Below are 14,920 nucleotides of genomic sequence, written 5' to 3' on the forward strand. Positions count from 1 at the left end.
TCTTGTCAGATAATAAACCTCCACTCAGGGGCGTTGCACAAGATCTCAGGCCCTATGCATAGGCAGTCCTGATGGGCCCCCATGCCCCACCCCATAATATATTTCAGACTTTTCAAGGGCCCTCTCTTCCTTTGGGGCCCTGGTAATCAGTACTGGTTTTACCCCCAGTCCGACGCCCCTGCCTCCACTTAACAAACATTCACCTTGAATACCTTTTTTTATAGGACTGTGGATTCGAATAAAACATGAAACACGAGACAGTTCAAACAAAACCCACACCTTCTCAACAAATGCATGTTGGATTTATGAAACGAGAAATTTGTGTTTGTGCATTTCTCATTAGGGTGGAGTTTTTAACATGCATGCGCTGCGTATGTCTATGAATTATCTGAATGAAGTCTTACAACATTGGTACAAGCGAGTTAAAAAATATTACAACACATTCACAAAGCATGACAGCCTTGTGCCACCAGGCGTGGAAGAAAAAAATGAGTACATTTTACAAAGTGATTCTCCCATTAAATACTTTTTTGCATGTGCATTTGCCTGCGATATGCATAGGCCAACTGTGGCAGAGCTGCAACATTAAAGTTTCAGTTTAAGATTGAAATTATTGACGTTGTGGCTGTAAATTATTATTTATTTATTTAATTCTTTTAACCAAAGTTACTTTCACTTTTATGTATTTGACTACCGTTTTTATCTAAGCTAGGTTTTAGTGCACTTAGGCTATATATTTTATAAATACCCATTCATTCCTTTTAAAATGAACCTATGACTGAAATGCTCTTCCATTTGAGCCACAGGAATAAAAAACTTGTGTAATTATTAAAAAAAGACAAGAATACATGAGTTGCTCCAAAAGATTTTTATTAATATCCAGAAAAAATCCAGAGAAAAATAAATAACTATTGCATTTTATTCTTTATATTTGCAGAATTACAGATTATTTTCATAACTGGTTGATTATTACTGTAGAATAACATTGAGAGATTCATTCAAGAACTACACAAAGATTAGAGACCCGATGGGATGTAGGTGATTGCTGTAAGACGGGCATCAAGATTTTAAGGAGCGCTCACTTCCTTTGTCTCTCACCCTTCCCGCCGTGTGTCTTTGTGTAGTAGCCTTTGGATAGACAAGCCACATACTGACTGAATTCACGGAAGTTCACGTTTCCATCACGGTTCTTATCCAGAGCGTCCATGACCTCCTTAATATTCTCTGGGTCCAGTTTATCCTGAGAAAGAAACAGAGAAGGAAGATTCAGAGCTATATTCATTTTACATGATTGTTTGTGAGAAGCAGGACAGAGCTGCAGCTGGTGGGTTAATGTGGGAATTATTTTAACAGTTTTGAAACGTTAATTTTTAAAAGACTGAGACCAAATTGTCTTGGTAGAGCCCTGGAACTCAAGGCAGCACAGTGTAGGAGATTCTAAAAGCATTTTAGTTGCATTCAAGAAGTGACTATTTAAAGACTCATGCATTACTGTTATGACTCATGACGGTAAACCCCCATTCTTTTGGTTGCCATAATAAACCTCCACTGTGCAAACAGTTATTATGCGATGGATTTGTTGTGACATGCTATAGTTTTCTCTCTTTTATTTTTTTAAAGCTCTCTTACCTTGAAATCTGGACTGCTCAGCTGGGTTTTGATGAGCTCTTTAAGCTCAGCTGGGCTGAGCTGTGATTTCTGGTCGTCTTTTCCAGCAAACTCATCAAACACCTCCACAATGGCTGCAATGGCTTTCTCCAACTTAGACATATCTAGAAGAAAAAAGAAGAAATTTAATGAAGAACACTGAAAACAAAAGTGCATTACAATAAAATTGCACGTTTTCCCCACAAAATTAGATCTTTAAAGAAGAAATGCAGTTTAAGCTGTACTGTACAAGCACGCAAAAGCTGTTAAGTAAGACACTGTATATGAAGAGAGATGAATTAAAAATACCTCAAGGCTGTAGTGATCTGAAGTTATGCAGAGAGTAACGATGGAGCAAATTGTTTGCAAGGTCTAAAGCAGAAATTTCTTACTCCTTACACACCCACAAACACTCAAATATATACACACAGGGTGATTCATTCTCTGGCAATAAGACTGGGCAGCACACCCAAACAAAGTATGCCAATGCTTTACAAGGAAACAAACAAACAAACAAACACGTAAATAAACAAGTTAAACGGGGTGTTAACCGTCTAAATACTAAAGGTTTGCATTCTACATTGTTTCAGTTATTTCATGGGCGTTAATAATATATTCAAAACATGCGGATTGCCCAAGACAAATAAGGAATCTGAGTCACATTTTACTATAGAGACAAGAGGAGTTTGTTTTTTTCTATGTCTGGTTCAGCCTGTAAGTTTATGTGCTATGGGTGTTGCCCATCCTGACCGCCATTTTCCACGTTCTTTTCCCTTGTGATTACCCACTCTTTGAACCCTTTATATGTTTTGCATTTAGCTCTAAGAATAAAGTTAAAGGACTCATTGTTATAAGACACAAAAAAATGATTTTGTGGTTACTGGAAATGTTTCCTTCAAATAATGACTTTTTTTTGCATAGACCTGAATCACAAGCTTCTTATCTGAAGAAAACAGACACAAGAATTTCAAGTCTGGACTTCAGACATCAAAGGGGTTATTGCTATGGAGCATTGATTGCAGACATCCGATGACTAGTCCAGCCATGCAGGCTTCAGCAGGAATGCAGCTTGCCACACTGCAAAAATCAAAAAATTCAAGCACTATATATATATATATTGTTTTGCTTTAGAAGTAAATATGTCTTGTTTTAAGGTTGTTTAGCAATTTAAACAAGAGTAAGCAATGCATTTTTTGCTGCATGCACAACTTCTGTAGGCCTCTTAAAGGGATAGTTCACCCAAAAATGAACATTTTGTCATCATTTACTCAACCTTTTTAAAATTCTTCATTCTGTTGAACTAAAAAAAAGGTATAATGTGTAACATATAATATTTCCAATATGTCCACCAATGACTTTCAAAGTAGGAAAAAAACCATGGTCAAAGTCATTGGTGCTAAAAAACGGTTTGGTTACAAACATCTCACAATATCTTCCTTTATGTTTAGCAAAACAAAGAAATGTGGTTTGTAACAACATGGTGAGTAAATGATGATATAATTTTCGGGGAAACTCCCTTTATCCCAAATACAAACAATGATGCACAAAACACATACTGGCCAATGACTGCAAATAATTGAATTGATCTTCATTAAAACAGATGACTGCCTGCTTTCAGCAACAGGATTATTCAGTATTTACCCTATTTTATTACTTCACATGATAAATCTAAAGACACATCAGTGTCGACATGATATTAGTTTTGGACCTTAAAAGAGTAAACACATAGTAACCACACCCTTTGTCATACTTTCACATTCAATGATAATCGCAGAGCACTTGAATAACTAGAATGGTAAGCGTGTTAAAACAACAAAGTTAATGTCAATACTCCTAATCGCTGAGACTGGGGCATTTTCAAAAGAGGGTGTGTGCTGGACCATTAAACAGTCACTCACCTTAGATACCTTTTTGTTCATGTCAGGTTTTTCTACATTGTATTGTCTAAATGAATTGCATAAACAAAGTCCTGCTTTGAACTGTAGTGCACAAACACACCCCCACTTTCCCACACTGTAAAAAAAACGCAGCATTTTTGTCAAATCAACATATATTTTTTTATGTTACATTAACGTAACAAGTCAAAACTTAAGTTGCATTGCAAAACCAAGTTGTTTTAACTTCATGCTGCATTTTTTTTTTACAGTTCAGATAAACAAACATACAAGAGAGCATTACTGAAGCCGTTGCATGAGGATTAAAGGAGTGGAGACTTGTACATTAAAGGGTTTATTCAAATCTAAAATGCATCCAAATGTGAAGAGCGGATATACTGCATCAACACAAAGACTATGTGTTGCGCATGCAAACTACAACAAAATGTGTTGTCTATGTTCCCTGCTGAAAAAAAAACAGCATGGGAATTGTGCTGGTTAGCTGGTGGTCACCAGCATACCAGCACCAAAACACAACATATGCTGGTCTTGCTGGTATGAGCAGAATGGGATGCTGGTGCTAGTGCTGGTTTGGTGCTGGTTTAGCTGGTGTTCACTAGCAAACCAGCACCAAAACACAACATATGCTGGCCTTGCTGGTATGCTGTTTTTTTCAGCAGGGTTGGGTATCATCCGCTTGTAGAAAAAACATTCACCTTAAAATTAAACTTTAGAACTTTGAATCAAGTTACATTTTTAAAAATGCCAAAAAAAAGTCAGTCACGGAGAAAGTGGTTGATAAGAGGAGAGGCCGATGTGAACGTTGTTTGGAACACTGCTGACATCTCGTGGTCAATTTTATGAACTACGCCACATGTCTGTAACATCACATTACAGACATGTGGCGCAGTGTCTATTTCTACATCTTTACACTGATGAAAAATACAAATACTAAGATACTAAGTCCTAATAAAGCATATTGAAGCGAATACTAAAATATTAAGTCCATAATGCATTTTTTGATATCTCCATTTCCTTGCATATTTGCATTTGATTTAGGCTAGATATGATCTACTGTTCTAAGTTGCAGAATACATCTGCGAATCATTTATTTCTGATTAAAAAAAGCTATGATGTGGAAAATTAAGAGCAGTATTGTCCGAAAAATCATGTGCTTTGTGGTAGAGAAAAACATGTTTGTACTTGCTCGCATGATCTCATGTGGCTGACACACCCTAAAGTCATTCATGGTTGCTAGGCAACTTAAACAGACTTTAAACACGCCCACGTACGGTCATTGGTTCCTGCGGTTAGATGAGTGTCTGGCTACTGAATAGCAATATAACGTCTAGATCCTAAAGCTCTTTGCAATCCATTTAGTTGTATATGTATATAGAATCTTATTAATAACTCAGTAAATGCACAAACCAGGGAACATTTTAATATGTTTAGTAAAGGTATTTTAGCTGAATATCTGTAAAAAGTTGTAGTAAGAAAGTTAGTCAGGGTTGGTCTAGCTTTTGTTCTGCACTGCTACTGTTTAAATTTAAAGCTATATTCCGACTGTAAGAACATCATGATAATAAATAATGCTATAGAGGCCCAGAATAATTATTTACTTTACTTTTTTACTTTTACTTTACTAGAATAATAGACTTTTGTTGAGAATTATGAGACTTAGGCCAGTATCACCATTGACCATAAAATTTCCTTAAAGAAAGAATTATGATCATGTTGGAATTATTGAATTAGTGGAAATCTGTTACAGAGATGATGCCAGTGTACCTCGTGACATCCCTAATGTGAGTGATTTAAACTCTTTCTAAATATTTGGTTCTAGATTGAAAAAATCAATCACAGCTGAGCTATTCTCGTACAGGATGAAGATTAAGGGGACATACCATGAAAATCTGACTTTTTCCATGTTTAAGTGCTATAATTGGGTCCCCAGTGCTTTTTTTTTTTTTTGTCCCCAGTGCTTTTAGCAACCTAGACAATGTGAATAAGTTCAACACAGTAACTTATTAGGTTTGGTAAACCATTCTCTGCAAGCATGTGAAAAAATAACTAATTGAAATTTGGCTCCCCTGGTGATGTCAGAGGAGGATAATACTGCACCTTCATTTGCACTATCCAACCACGCCACTGCCATTCAGTACAGTGATCAGCTTATTTGCATTTAATAGGACACACCCAAAAACGGCACATTTTTGCACACACCTACAACATGAACATTTTAACTTGCTATAATAAATGATCTATATGATATTGGGCGCTAAAACTTCTAATATGTATTCTGGGGACATCAAAGATTTATTTGACATCTTAAAAAAAGTCTTAAAGGCGGAGTCCACGATGTTTGAAAAACGCTTTGGAAAAGGAGACGGGCCGACTACCAAAACACACTTATAGCCAATCAGCAGTAAGGAGCGTGTCTACTAACCGTCATCGTTGCCTGGGTTGCGTATGTGTGGGGCGGGTCTATCAACAGAAGGTCCAGATTCTATTGGGGTAGGGGCGTGTTTGTTTAGGTGATTTCAAATATCAACATTGGCTTTCAAACATCGTGGACTCCGCCTTTAAAAAGATGTAAAATATATCTTTAGTGTCTTCAGAGAACGGATGAAGTTTTAGCTCAAAATACCCCATAGATCATTTATTATAGCAAGTTAAAATGTTCATGTTGTAGGTGTGTGCAAAAATGTGCCGTTTTTGGGTGTGTCCTATTAAATGCAAATGAGCTGATGAAATGCAAACACTGATGGCGATGACTGCGGTTTGTTGAAATTAAAACTTAATTGTGCTGTCATTAATTTTCTCTCTCTCTATCTCTGCACTAAAAGGCAGTGCTGTGGTTGGATAGTGCAGATTAAGAGGCACTATAATAAGATCCCCAATTGACATCACAAGGGGACCCAAATTTTAATGACCTATTTTTTCACACGATTGAAGAGTATGGTTTCCCATAACTAAGTGCGTGCTTCTGGGGAGTATAGGGAGGGGGGAAAATCGCGCTCAGACACAGTTTGGTTGGTTTGGATGGTGTGAGTGCGCCCTAAGTTACTGGGTTGATCTTTTTCACATTTTCTAGGTTAATAGAAGCACTAGGGACCCAATTATAGCACGCACTTGAAAATAAAGTGCTATAAAATAAAATGCATTATTATTATTATTACTTAAACATAGAAAAGTCAGATTTTCATATTATGTCCTCTTTAAGGTAGTCTGGAGATGACTTCCTGTAATTTGAATATTTATTAGTGCTCGGTTACACTGCGGCTACACTGCAGCTGTCCTGTAACCATTCATGTTAAATTAGGCACTTTATCTAACCTGAGTGAACAATTATTGTTAAATCAGAACGATATGACAGGTTTTTCAGAACCCCTGATGATAATCAGTGCTGTGACTTAGAGGTGCCAAGACAAACCTGATAAAAATATTTTTGCAAGAGAGTTTTTCAATGATCAGTTTTCATAAATCAAATTTCTCTGTTGAGTTTGGCGAGCAATGATTGCTATTAATACACTGTATGAATAATACACAAATAGTACAGTAAAATCTAAATTTTGTTAATTCGAAAATTATCATCCACTGCACACTAGAGGTCACTCTACTAAATTGTGAATCTTAGTGTGATATCCTGCAGTTGAATAACTGAACTTTTCACGACACAGCCATGCACTCATGCAGAATCACATCAGACAACATGATACTCCATATTTCAGCTGTAAAGCGATTAAAGGGACACTCCACTTCTTTTGAAAATATGCTCATTTTCTAGCCTCCCCAGAGTTTAACACCGTTTTGGAATCCATTCAGCTGATCTCCGGTCTGGCGGTACCATAGACTGTAAAAAATGATGGACGACGCCCTTTCCCTCTCTTCCATTGGTGAAAAGTGAAGCCGCCAGTGCCCCGATATACGACGCTGACATCTCGGGTCTTGAGTCTGCGCAGTGGCGATTTCGGGACCAGTCCTGCGCTGTAGTGAGTGAGAAGTAAAGCCGCGAAATCTGATCTTTGATTGGCTGATCTTTTACCCCTTTCAGTAGTCCATAGATATATACACTAGATGTGCCTTGGGGTTCTAATTATGCGTCAAAACCGTCGCCATCTTAGAACAGGGGTCTTGTCATAGGAAGTATCTAGGTGAAGCTGCTATCTTCGCTTGTACTTCGAATTCATGGACAACGCTGGACTTTTGTGCTGCCTATGGATGTTAGGGCTACTAGCACTATGCAGTATAGTTAGAAAAAGTAAATGTTCATAAAATCAAAACGTACATTTTTTTCTGGACTCAATGCTAAATACATGTCTGACTGTTGAAACGAACCAAAAGAAAACCAAGAAAATCGCGTTCATGACGATTTATGGTGATTTTATTTCTGTTACACCATTGCCTACAATGACGCTGATGCGGGGCTCCCCTGTTTCAAGATAGCAGCTCTAGTTGACGCATTCGGTCCAATGAACTGCCGTAGCCAAGGGGACATCTAGTGTACATATCTATGTCAGTAGTCCACATGCACTTTGATTTCAAATATTTAAGTAATAAGTAGGCACTTCTACTTTAAGCAACATTAAATCAAGTTTAAATTCAAAAATACACTCATCTGGTGGAAAGTGGTGGTGGGGGCGTCGGGGCAAAGTATATAATGGGAGGAGTTGGATCTGGATCCAACTCCTCCCCCTGGATCTCATGTTCCGCAATGAGGACCATCTCGAAAATAATCCCCCTGGCAATAACTTTCTTTTTGGGCACTGCGTAATATCATTGCACCTTCTGCAGCCATGTTACAGCAGCAAACTCCTTGATTATTACGCCAGAATGAGAGTATAGTTCCTGCATAGAAAATAGAAACTTTTAATTTTCCGTCGGTCTTAGGACACGATGTAACTACAGAAAATTTTAAGTTTTAAATTTGATATAATACAATGTGTTTGCGTGGTTTATGGTTATTTCACTCTCTTCCGTAAACGCATGGTTTTTGTACAAAACTCATCGATCTGAAAAGCGCTGTGTCCCTGATTGGCCAGCTAATCTGCTAGAAAGTGACGCTCCTTACCATGTTTGAAAGGCAGGAGTTAACTTACAGGCGGTCCCTTTTTGACCCAACACATGGTTAAAAATAACCCAACACATTTTAGAGTATATTATTTAAAAATGTGACTCTGCCTGTGAAAACCCAGCTAATGTCTTTTTTGTGATTAACTGTTTTCTGCATAAAATCTTCCTACACATTATGTGAAAACATGGCCTTGACAAATATGTGTTCATATGTTAAGATTGTCTTGTTGGACAAAATATATAAGTGTCATAAACTTTAGTTAATTACAGAGCTTATTATTTCCAATAATCCATAAGTCTATGGTACAAATGAATGGGTTCTTTGGCGAGTGAACCAGTACTAAAACTTTCAGGTAGGGCCACAAAATTTATCATGCCTGTGGCACTCTTTATCAGACTTAGACTTGAACGTGCATTTCACAGATTCACAAATAATTTGAATATTATATGTTATGATCATCTGTTATTCTCTTTTATTCCAGTCACAGTGCATCAATCTGAGATGCTCTAATGAGTCTGCACCCTTGAGTGAATTATAGAGGACACTTGATAAAGTCTCCAAGAGCTTGTCAGAGTTTTTAGGAGTGAAATGATGACTTTAAAATTGCACAGAGGATTGTGGGAGGTGCTTAGAGCTAGACTGCCAACAAAGTCGACAACAGGAAGGCAAAGAAAGAAATAATGGAAATTTAAAATGTATTGAATGTTTATTTTCATTGTAAATTTTACAGTACATTAGGAGATCATATTTGTTGTCTCTTCCTTTGGAAAGAATTAACCACATTAAAACATCCTTTCATACACTGTATACTTTTCACAACAGTGATGGCTTCAAATAAAGGCAAGTGCCTTACAGTGTCCATTCGAAAAATCCACAAAAAACTGAAAAACAGACATATTTTTACCCTCTCGTTTCACTGTTTAGTTCTTTTTTACAACAGCTGGCTTTGCCTTGTGCAACTTGTAGATCTGTTCACAAGCAATGGACAGACCGACCACAAGAGCCACGAACTCCTCAAAATTCACCTGTCCATCACCATTAGCGTCTAGATCCTTCATAATCTTGTCTACTGCAGCAGGATCCTTCTGAGACTAGAATGAAAGAGAAGAGATTCACCATCAGACAGAAATCAATGAAAGCAGGTTAAAATATGTAGGAAAAGATTTATAACAAACATCTTAAAGCAGGAGAGGAATACATTTCTGTATGTGTGTAAAAGATATGAACCTTAAGAAAGCTGGACAGCTCTGTCTCCATCAGCTGTCTGAGCTCTCTACGACTCAATGTTGTTGCGTCCCCCTCAGTGCCCGCGTAACGGTAAAACACAGTGATGAGAGTTTCCATTGATCTCTCCAGATCAGACGGCATTGTGGTTGTCTGGAATATAAAATATTCTCCATCATCACATAATCATATATACCAAACATTCTTGTGAATAAAAGGAAAATATGTGGCAAGTATTCATTGTTCCCCTCCAGTTTCCAGAGACATATTTGTTTTATGTCTCTCAACACAACCTTATAAAACGGACAATGTGATATAAAGACAATATTTGGCAAACACTTCATTGTTCTCCTCCTATCTCCAGGGGATTTGGAAACAGAGGTGGATTTTTTTTGGAAATGAGCCAAGGAATGAGCACGCCTTTCATGCCCACCCCAAAAAAATGCTATAAAAACGAAGGCATTATTAGTTGAAGTAAAAGTTATTTATATAAGTACTGCTACTAGTACAATAATAGCACAGTTTTAGCTTTATGCTGTTTGATCAACAATTCACTAGTCCATATGATTCAATTATATAACTGTTGCTGACGTTCACGGAATCTGCACATCCATCCACGCTAATAAATATATCATAATGTCATCATTATTTATAACATGTTTTCATACCTACTTCATTTTATCGATCGTTTACTTTTAAGTCAAAATACTTTACAAGTAAAACAACAACTTTTTAAGTTAATAACCGACGCTATTAAAGTTGTGTACGCTACATTTCTTTTCATCGTTAGGATGTTTATTAAAAAAAAAATAAAGAAAAGGTTGTGCCATAAAGAGTACTTACTGTAGTAAAGGCAGAGTGACACCTGAAAGACAGACAGAGAGAATGTCCTGCGCAAGAGCTGGACAAGACAGACCCGAGGAATTTATACTGCGGCTCCGCCCGAGTTTGAGTGAGTCACATTAACCGTTTAAAGCTTACATTATACATAACACAGACGTTACGAACGTGAAATATATACAATATTTTAATTAAAACACATGTTAAGTTCACACAAAACAATCATAAATGTGAATTGCACTTTCTTCTTACATTATTAACACAAAACGCACGTTTTCCAGTGCTCCCACTAAGGTATTTACGCCACAGTGCATTGAACTCAACACATACGCGTAGTTTAACAAATAATGTTAAATCAAATAATGTAAAAACCCTATGTAAGTTTACACAGAGAGGAACAGCCCTTCCACCATTTCCGAACGAAGTGACTCACACAGCTTTTAAATAACACCCTTTGCCAAATGTGAGAAGTGTAAGCATTATTTTTAAAGGAAAGGGCTGCTGTTTTTGGCTGAGATTACAGGCCATTCCAGTCTGCCCAGTAAGATGGTAGACTTGCCTCTGTGTGCTCAGGCTTTACCATTTGATGTTTGTGAACTGTACAATAGCTTTCTCAACAGCGTTACCATACAGCACATATATACTAGTCAACATTTGAAATGGATCAAAACCTTTCATAAAAGTAGGCCTAAAACCAATACCCAATATTCGTTCTTGTCTTATGACAATTTTGATTAACATTTTTGATCCACTTCAAATGTTGACTAGTGTAATTGACTGAACAGTTTTCATGCTTGTACCACAGATTAACATGTCTCAATTACAGCTGTCAAATTATTAAATTTGAAATATTATACATGCATTATGTTTATAAAATGCAAGATTTTTCTGGAAGACAATAGAAAAAGGAAGCTAGAGAACATTGGTTGGTTGGATGACACATGGTGTTTTGTTGGGGCTTGGTTGTGTTGTCATAGTAACTTTCTTGCAAGTCTCTCTGTCTGATTTTTTTTCACTGCAAGATATGACATGCTGTTTCCTTAAATTGCCTAATCAGGAGTTTGGTCCAAAATCTATTCTTAGTTCATAAAAACGATTAAAACCATTGATCCTTTTTCCAAAATATTACTACTACTAAGGAAATTATGAACTAGTTAATTATGAACGGTTTAATATTTTTAAAGTGATTTAGCTTCTATGCCTATGAGAATGACACTGGCATACTTGAGCTATTTCACAACTCTCTGCTTTTAAGTGAAATAGTTAAAAAAAATATTTGGGTGGGTCTACTGTGGTGTTCCCATGCTTTGGATTCCATTCGGATTAGATCTCTTTCTCCTGTTCAAACTAAAAGATTTTTGGTGAATCAAAAACAATGTGGCTCATGATATAGTCTACAAATTTATAATAATTAACAAATGCAATAGCAGTATTAAAAATAATAATACTTATTTTCATACTTGAATACTATTATAGGTGATTTGCATGTACAAGAAAACAGGATCAGCACTCATACAGATTTGAAATCAGAGAGACCTGACTTCCTTATTTCAGCTTTTAATAACAAATTCTTTAAACAAAAATATTGAACAAGCAGAACCAAATACAAAGCCAGAACTGCCAAAACAAAATTAGCTTGGATATCTTTACAATGTGACTGGAATGACATAAAGCCTGCCGGTGACAAAAACATCAGATTTTGTCGTTTAAGCACACAGCAGTTTGGTGCCTAATGGGTGAATGGGAGAGTATGAAGATGTCATAAGTGCTTCAGTTCTTTCTTTTGCCTTTGCTGGTGATTTTGGCTGGAGCTGGAGCAGGTCCGGCCTGGTACAGAGCTGCTGATACTTTGTTGATGTAATACAGTGCAAAGATCGAAAAGATCAAACTATATGCAAGAGAAAGGAGAAAAAACAGCGTTAGTATTTTTATATGCATGTTCTCGGGTTAAATACACATTATTTAACCAAGGGGAAATTTCACTTTTTTCTGATGTCAAATAAATCTTTGGTGTCCCCAGAGTACATGTGTGACGTTTTAGCTCAAAATATCATAAAGATAATTTATTATAACATGTTAAAATTGTCACTTTGTAGGTGTGAGCAAAAATGAGCCATTTTGGGTGTGTCATTTAACAAGCAAATGAGCTGATCTATGTACTAAATGGCAGTGGCGGGGTTGGATAGTGAAGATTAAGGGGTGGTATTATCCTCTTCTGACATCACCAGGGGAGCCAAATTTCATTGAGCTATTTTTTCACATGCTTGCAGAGAATGGTTTACCAAAACTAAGTTACTGTTTTGATCTTATTCACATTTCTAGGTTGATAAAAGCACTGTGGACCCAGTTATAGCACTTAAACATACAACTAAAATAGACTCGCACTTTGGTCTGATATCCTTGTATTGTATTCAATCTGTTACTCATTCATACTCACCATGTTGTCACACACACACGGTGCACCAAACCCGAGGCAAACAGCGAGAGGCACAGGCACACAAGAACTAATGGAGAAAAAAAATTCAGGCATGTACAAAACTTGTTTGTTAAAATCAAGGTGTGCATCATTGTTTTGTTATTATCGCTCCACCTTTGTAACTTTTGGGTGTTATTGTACATTACTGAATAGAAAATTCTGGTCATATATCGGTCATACACATCTGTGAAAAACAGTCAGTTAGCTTTGGGTGGTAGATCATGGTGCTATGGCACCGTTGAACTCTCAGGGAACACATGGATTGATCAAATGTATGCACTGTAAATCACTCTGGATAGAATACATAAATGAGAGCATCACACTTACTCTCTGGGAAGATTTTGGCTTGAAAGCCCTTGCCAAACACAAGGTTCTCCAGGTTATTGAAAGCCTGTAAGTGCAAGTTAAGTAGTAACACACATGTAAATAAAAACTACCCATGCCAACATTTACAGTATAATGAGGTTAGATGAGCACATTATCAAACATGAATGCTGGTACTGTATGCATGACAACAAAGCAGGATACAGTTAGAGAGCAGACGAACAGCACAGAGCCCAGGAAGCCTCCTAGGATGGTTAGCCACTCCGATGAGCCAAGCTGCCGACTGAACATCTGCATTCCTGCAAAGACCAGGACTGAGAGCAGACTTGACAAAACAAACGATGTGCTCGTGTTCACTGCTATGAGAACAGAAAAAGAAAAGATAAAAACAGTTAGGAGTACATTACAACACCTTTCTAAAAAAAAATCAAAGATTCATTATTCTTACAAAAAATCATACAAAAATATGTATGCTGTATATAGAAACGATAAGAATAATTATAAAAAAACAACAACTAGAGATCCCTCCGATTAACACTATGAATAACAAACTAATCCTTGCCTAAATGTGAAAATCTATTTTTTAAACGATTTACTAAAATGATGGCGAAGCAAGCAAAGTTCTTCATGGTCATTTACAACTGTTGACAATTGGTTCCGCTAAGAACTAGTGTTCATTACGGAAGACTTCTAGTTGGGAACTCGAGCAGACGTTAAACAGAAATATTATTTACACACTGAAAAAGTTTATACGACAAAACGAGTAAAAAATTGAATCAATAATATAAATAAAAAGTATATACAGAGAAAATACTAAACAGAAAATGTCTAAGAATTAGGACACGTCAGTGTACGCTTTTTAATACGTTCCGTCTGGAAACATTTACTGCGTTGATAAAAACCGTACGTTTAATAAAATAATAAAATGTATTCTATAATTTTATTATTATTTTGTCGCTTTTCATTTTTGTCTCTTTACATTTAACGTTTACTTTGCAGAAAAAAACCATGTAGATTTGGGTAGACAAAATGCCATCGAAACGTACAACGTTTTTTAATAGTATAAAGGGGAAACGCATTTAAATTTTAAACATTAGCTGGTGTACCCTTCATTAGATGGTGTACATTTAAATCATTAACAAGAAACTTAAAATTTAGAAACTTCTTCGATCAAGCTTTCTCCAAGAGCTACTATCTGTTATATATTCTTTTAATGATAATGCATATAAAATGTTATACATTTATCGTTTTAATAAGTGTTATCTTAAGGCTAAGTGCAAAATCCTAACTTACCCATTTTTAACAACCGGCAAATAAAGAAATTGAACGCTCGTCTGTGTTCGGTCCCAGGGCCAGCAGAGCAGAGATGACGCGAACCTGACGTGTATAAACTGAGCCAGCTTCACTGCAGAAGACCTTGAGCTCCATCTGCTGGAAACATAAGCAAAGTGCTGCCACGCGTTG

At 36.6% G+C, this 14,920-nt stretch overlaps 3 protein-coding genes across 3 annotated transcripts; all 3 read right to left on the bottom strand.

The window, feature by feature from the left end:
• Window positions 1-853: 853 nt before the first annotated feature.
• On the bottom strand, window positions 854-2,111 carry s100w (S100 calcium binding protein W). Its single transcript, XM_065260748.1, has 3 exons — window positions 1,957-2,111; window positions 1,630-1,772; window positions 854-1,240 (listed from the first exon to the last, which is right to left on the bottom strand). The coding sequence occupies exons 2-3, from the start codon at window positions 1,768-1,770 to the stop codon at window positions 1,079-1,081; spliced, it is 303 nt and encodes a 100-aa protein (XP_065116820.1). The 5' UTR covers window positions 1,771-1,772; window positions 1,957-2,111; the 3' UTR covers window positions 854-1,078.
• A 7,164-nt stretch (window positions 2,112-9,275) lies between these two features.
• s100a10b (S100 calcium binding protein A10b) lies at window positions 9,276-10,810 on the bottom strand. Its single transcript, XM_065245726.2, has 3 exons — window positions 10,660-10,810; window positions 9,820-9,969; window positions 9,276-9,683 (listed from the first exon to the last, which is right to left on the bottom strand). The coding sequence occupies exons 2-3, from the start codon at window positions 9,958-9,960 to the stop codon at window positions 9,513-9,515; spliced, it is 312 nt and encodes a 103-aa protein (XP_065101798.2). The 5' UTR covers window positions 9,961-9,969; window positions 10,660-10,810; the 3' UTR covers window positions 9,276-9,512.
• A 1,361-nt stretch (window positions 10,811-12,171) lies between these two features.
• krtcap2 (keratinocyte associated protein 2) lies at window positions 12,172-14,905 on the bottom strand. The gene is made up of 5 exons (XM_065245725.2): window positions 14,750-14,905; window positions 13,661-13,815; window positions 13,460-13,523; window positions 13,094-13,160; window positions 12,172-12,544 (listed from the first exon to the last, which is right to left on the bottom strand). The coding sequence occupies exons 1-5, from the start codon at window positions 14,751-14,753 to the stop codon at window positions 12,427-12,429; spliced, it is 408 nt and encodes a 135-aa protein (XP_065101797.1). The 5' UTR covers window positions 14,754-14,905; the 3' UTR covers window positions 12,172-12,426.
• Window positions 14,906-14,920: the final 15 nt, after the last annotated feature.

Source organism: Paramisgurnus dabryanus, chromosome 13 (assembly GCF_030506205.2).
Source record: "Paramisgurnus dabryanus chromosome 13, PD_genome_1.1, whole genome shotgun sequence".
In the NCBI taxonomy this organism is placed as follows: Eukaryota; Metazoa; Chordata; class Actinopteri; order Cypriniformes; family Cobitidae; genus Paramisgurnus; species Paramisgurnus dabryanus.

Excerpts from the sequence above, each read along its gene's own strand:
- s100a10b (XM_065245726.2), bottom strand. The coding sequence starts at position 9,960 with ATGCCGTCTGATCTGGAGAGATCAATGGAAACTCTCATCACTGTGTTT. Across the intron at positions 9,684-9,819 it reads AGCTGTCCAGCTTTCTTAAG|TCTCAGAAGGATCCTGCTGC; the intron begins GTTCATATCTTT and ends CTTTCATTCTAG.
- s100w (XM_065260748.1), bottom strand. The coding sequence starts at position 1,770 with ATGTCTAAGTTGGAGAAAGCCATTGCAGCCATTGTGGAGGTGTTTGAT. Across the intron at positions 1,241-1,629 it reads TGAGCAGTCCAGATTTCAAG|GATAAACTGGACCCAGAGAA; the intron begins GTAAGAGAGCTT and ends TTTCTTTCTCAG.
- krtcap2 (XM_065245725.2), bottom strand. Across the intron at positions 13,524-13,660 it reads TGTTCGTCTGCTCTCTAACT|GCTTTCAATAACCTGGAGAA; the intron begins GTATCCTGCTTT and ends TTGCACTTACAG. Across the intron at positions 12,545-13,093 it reads CGTGTGTGTGTGACAACATG|TTTGATCTTTTCGATCTTTG; the intron begins GTGAGTATGAAT and ends TCTTGCATATAG.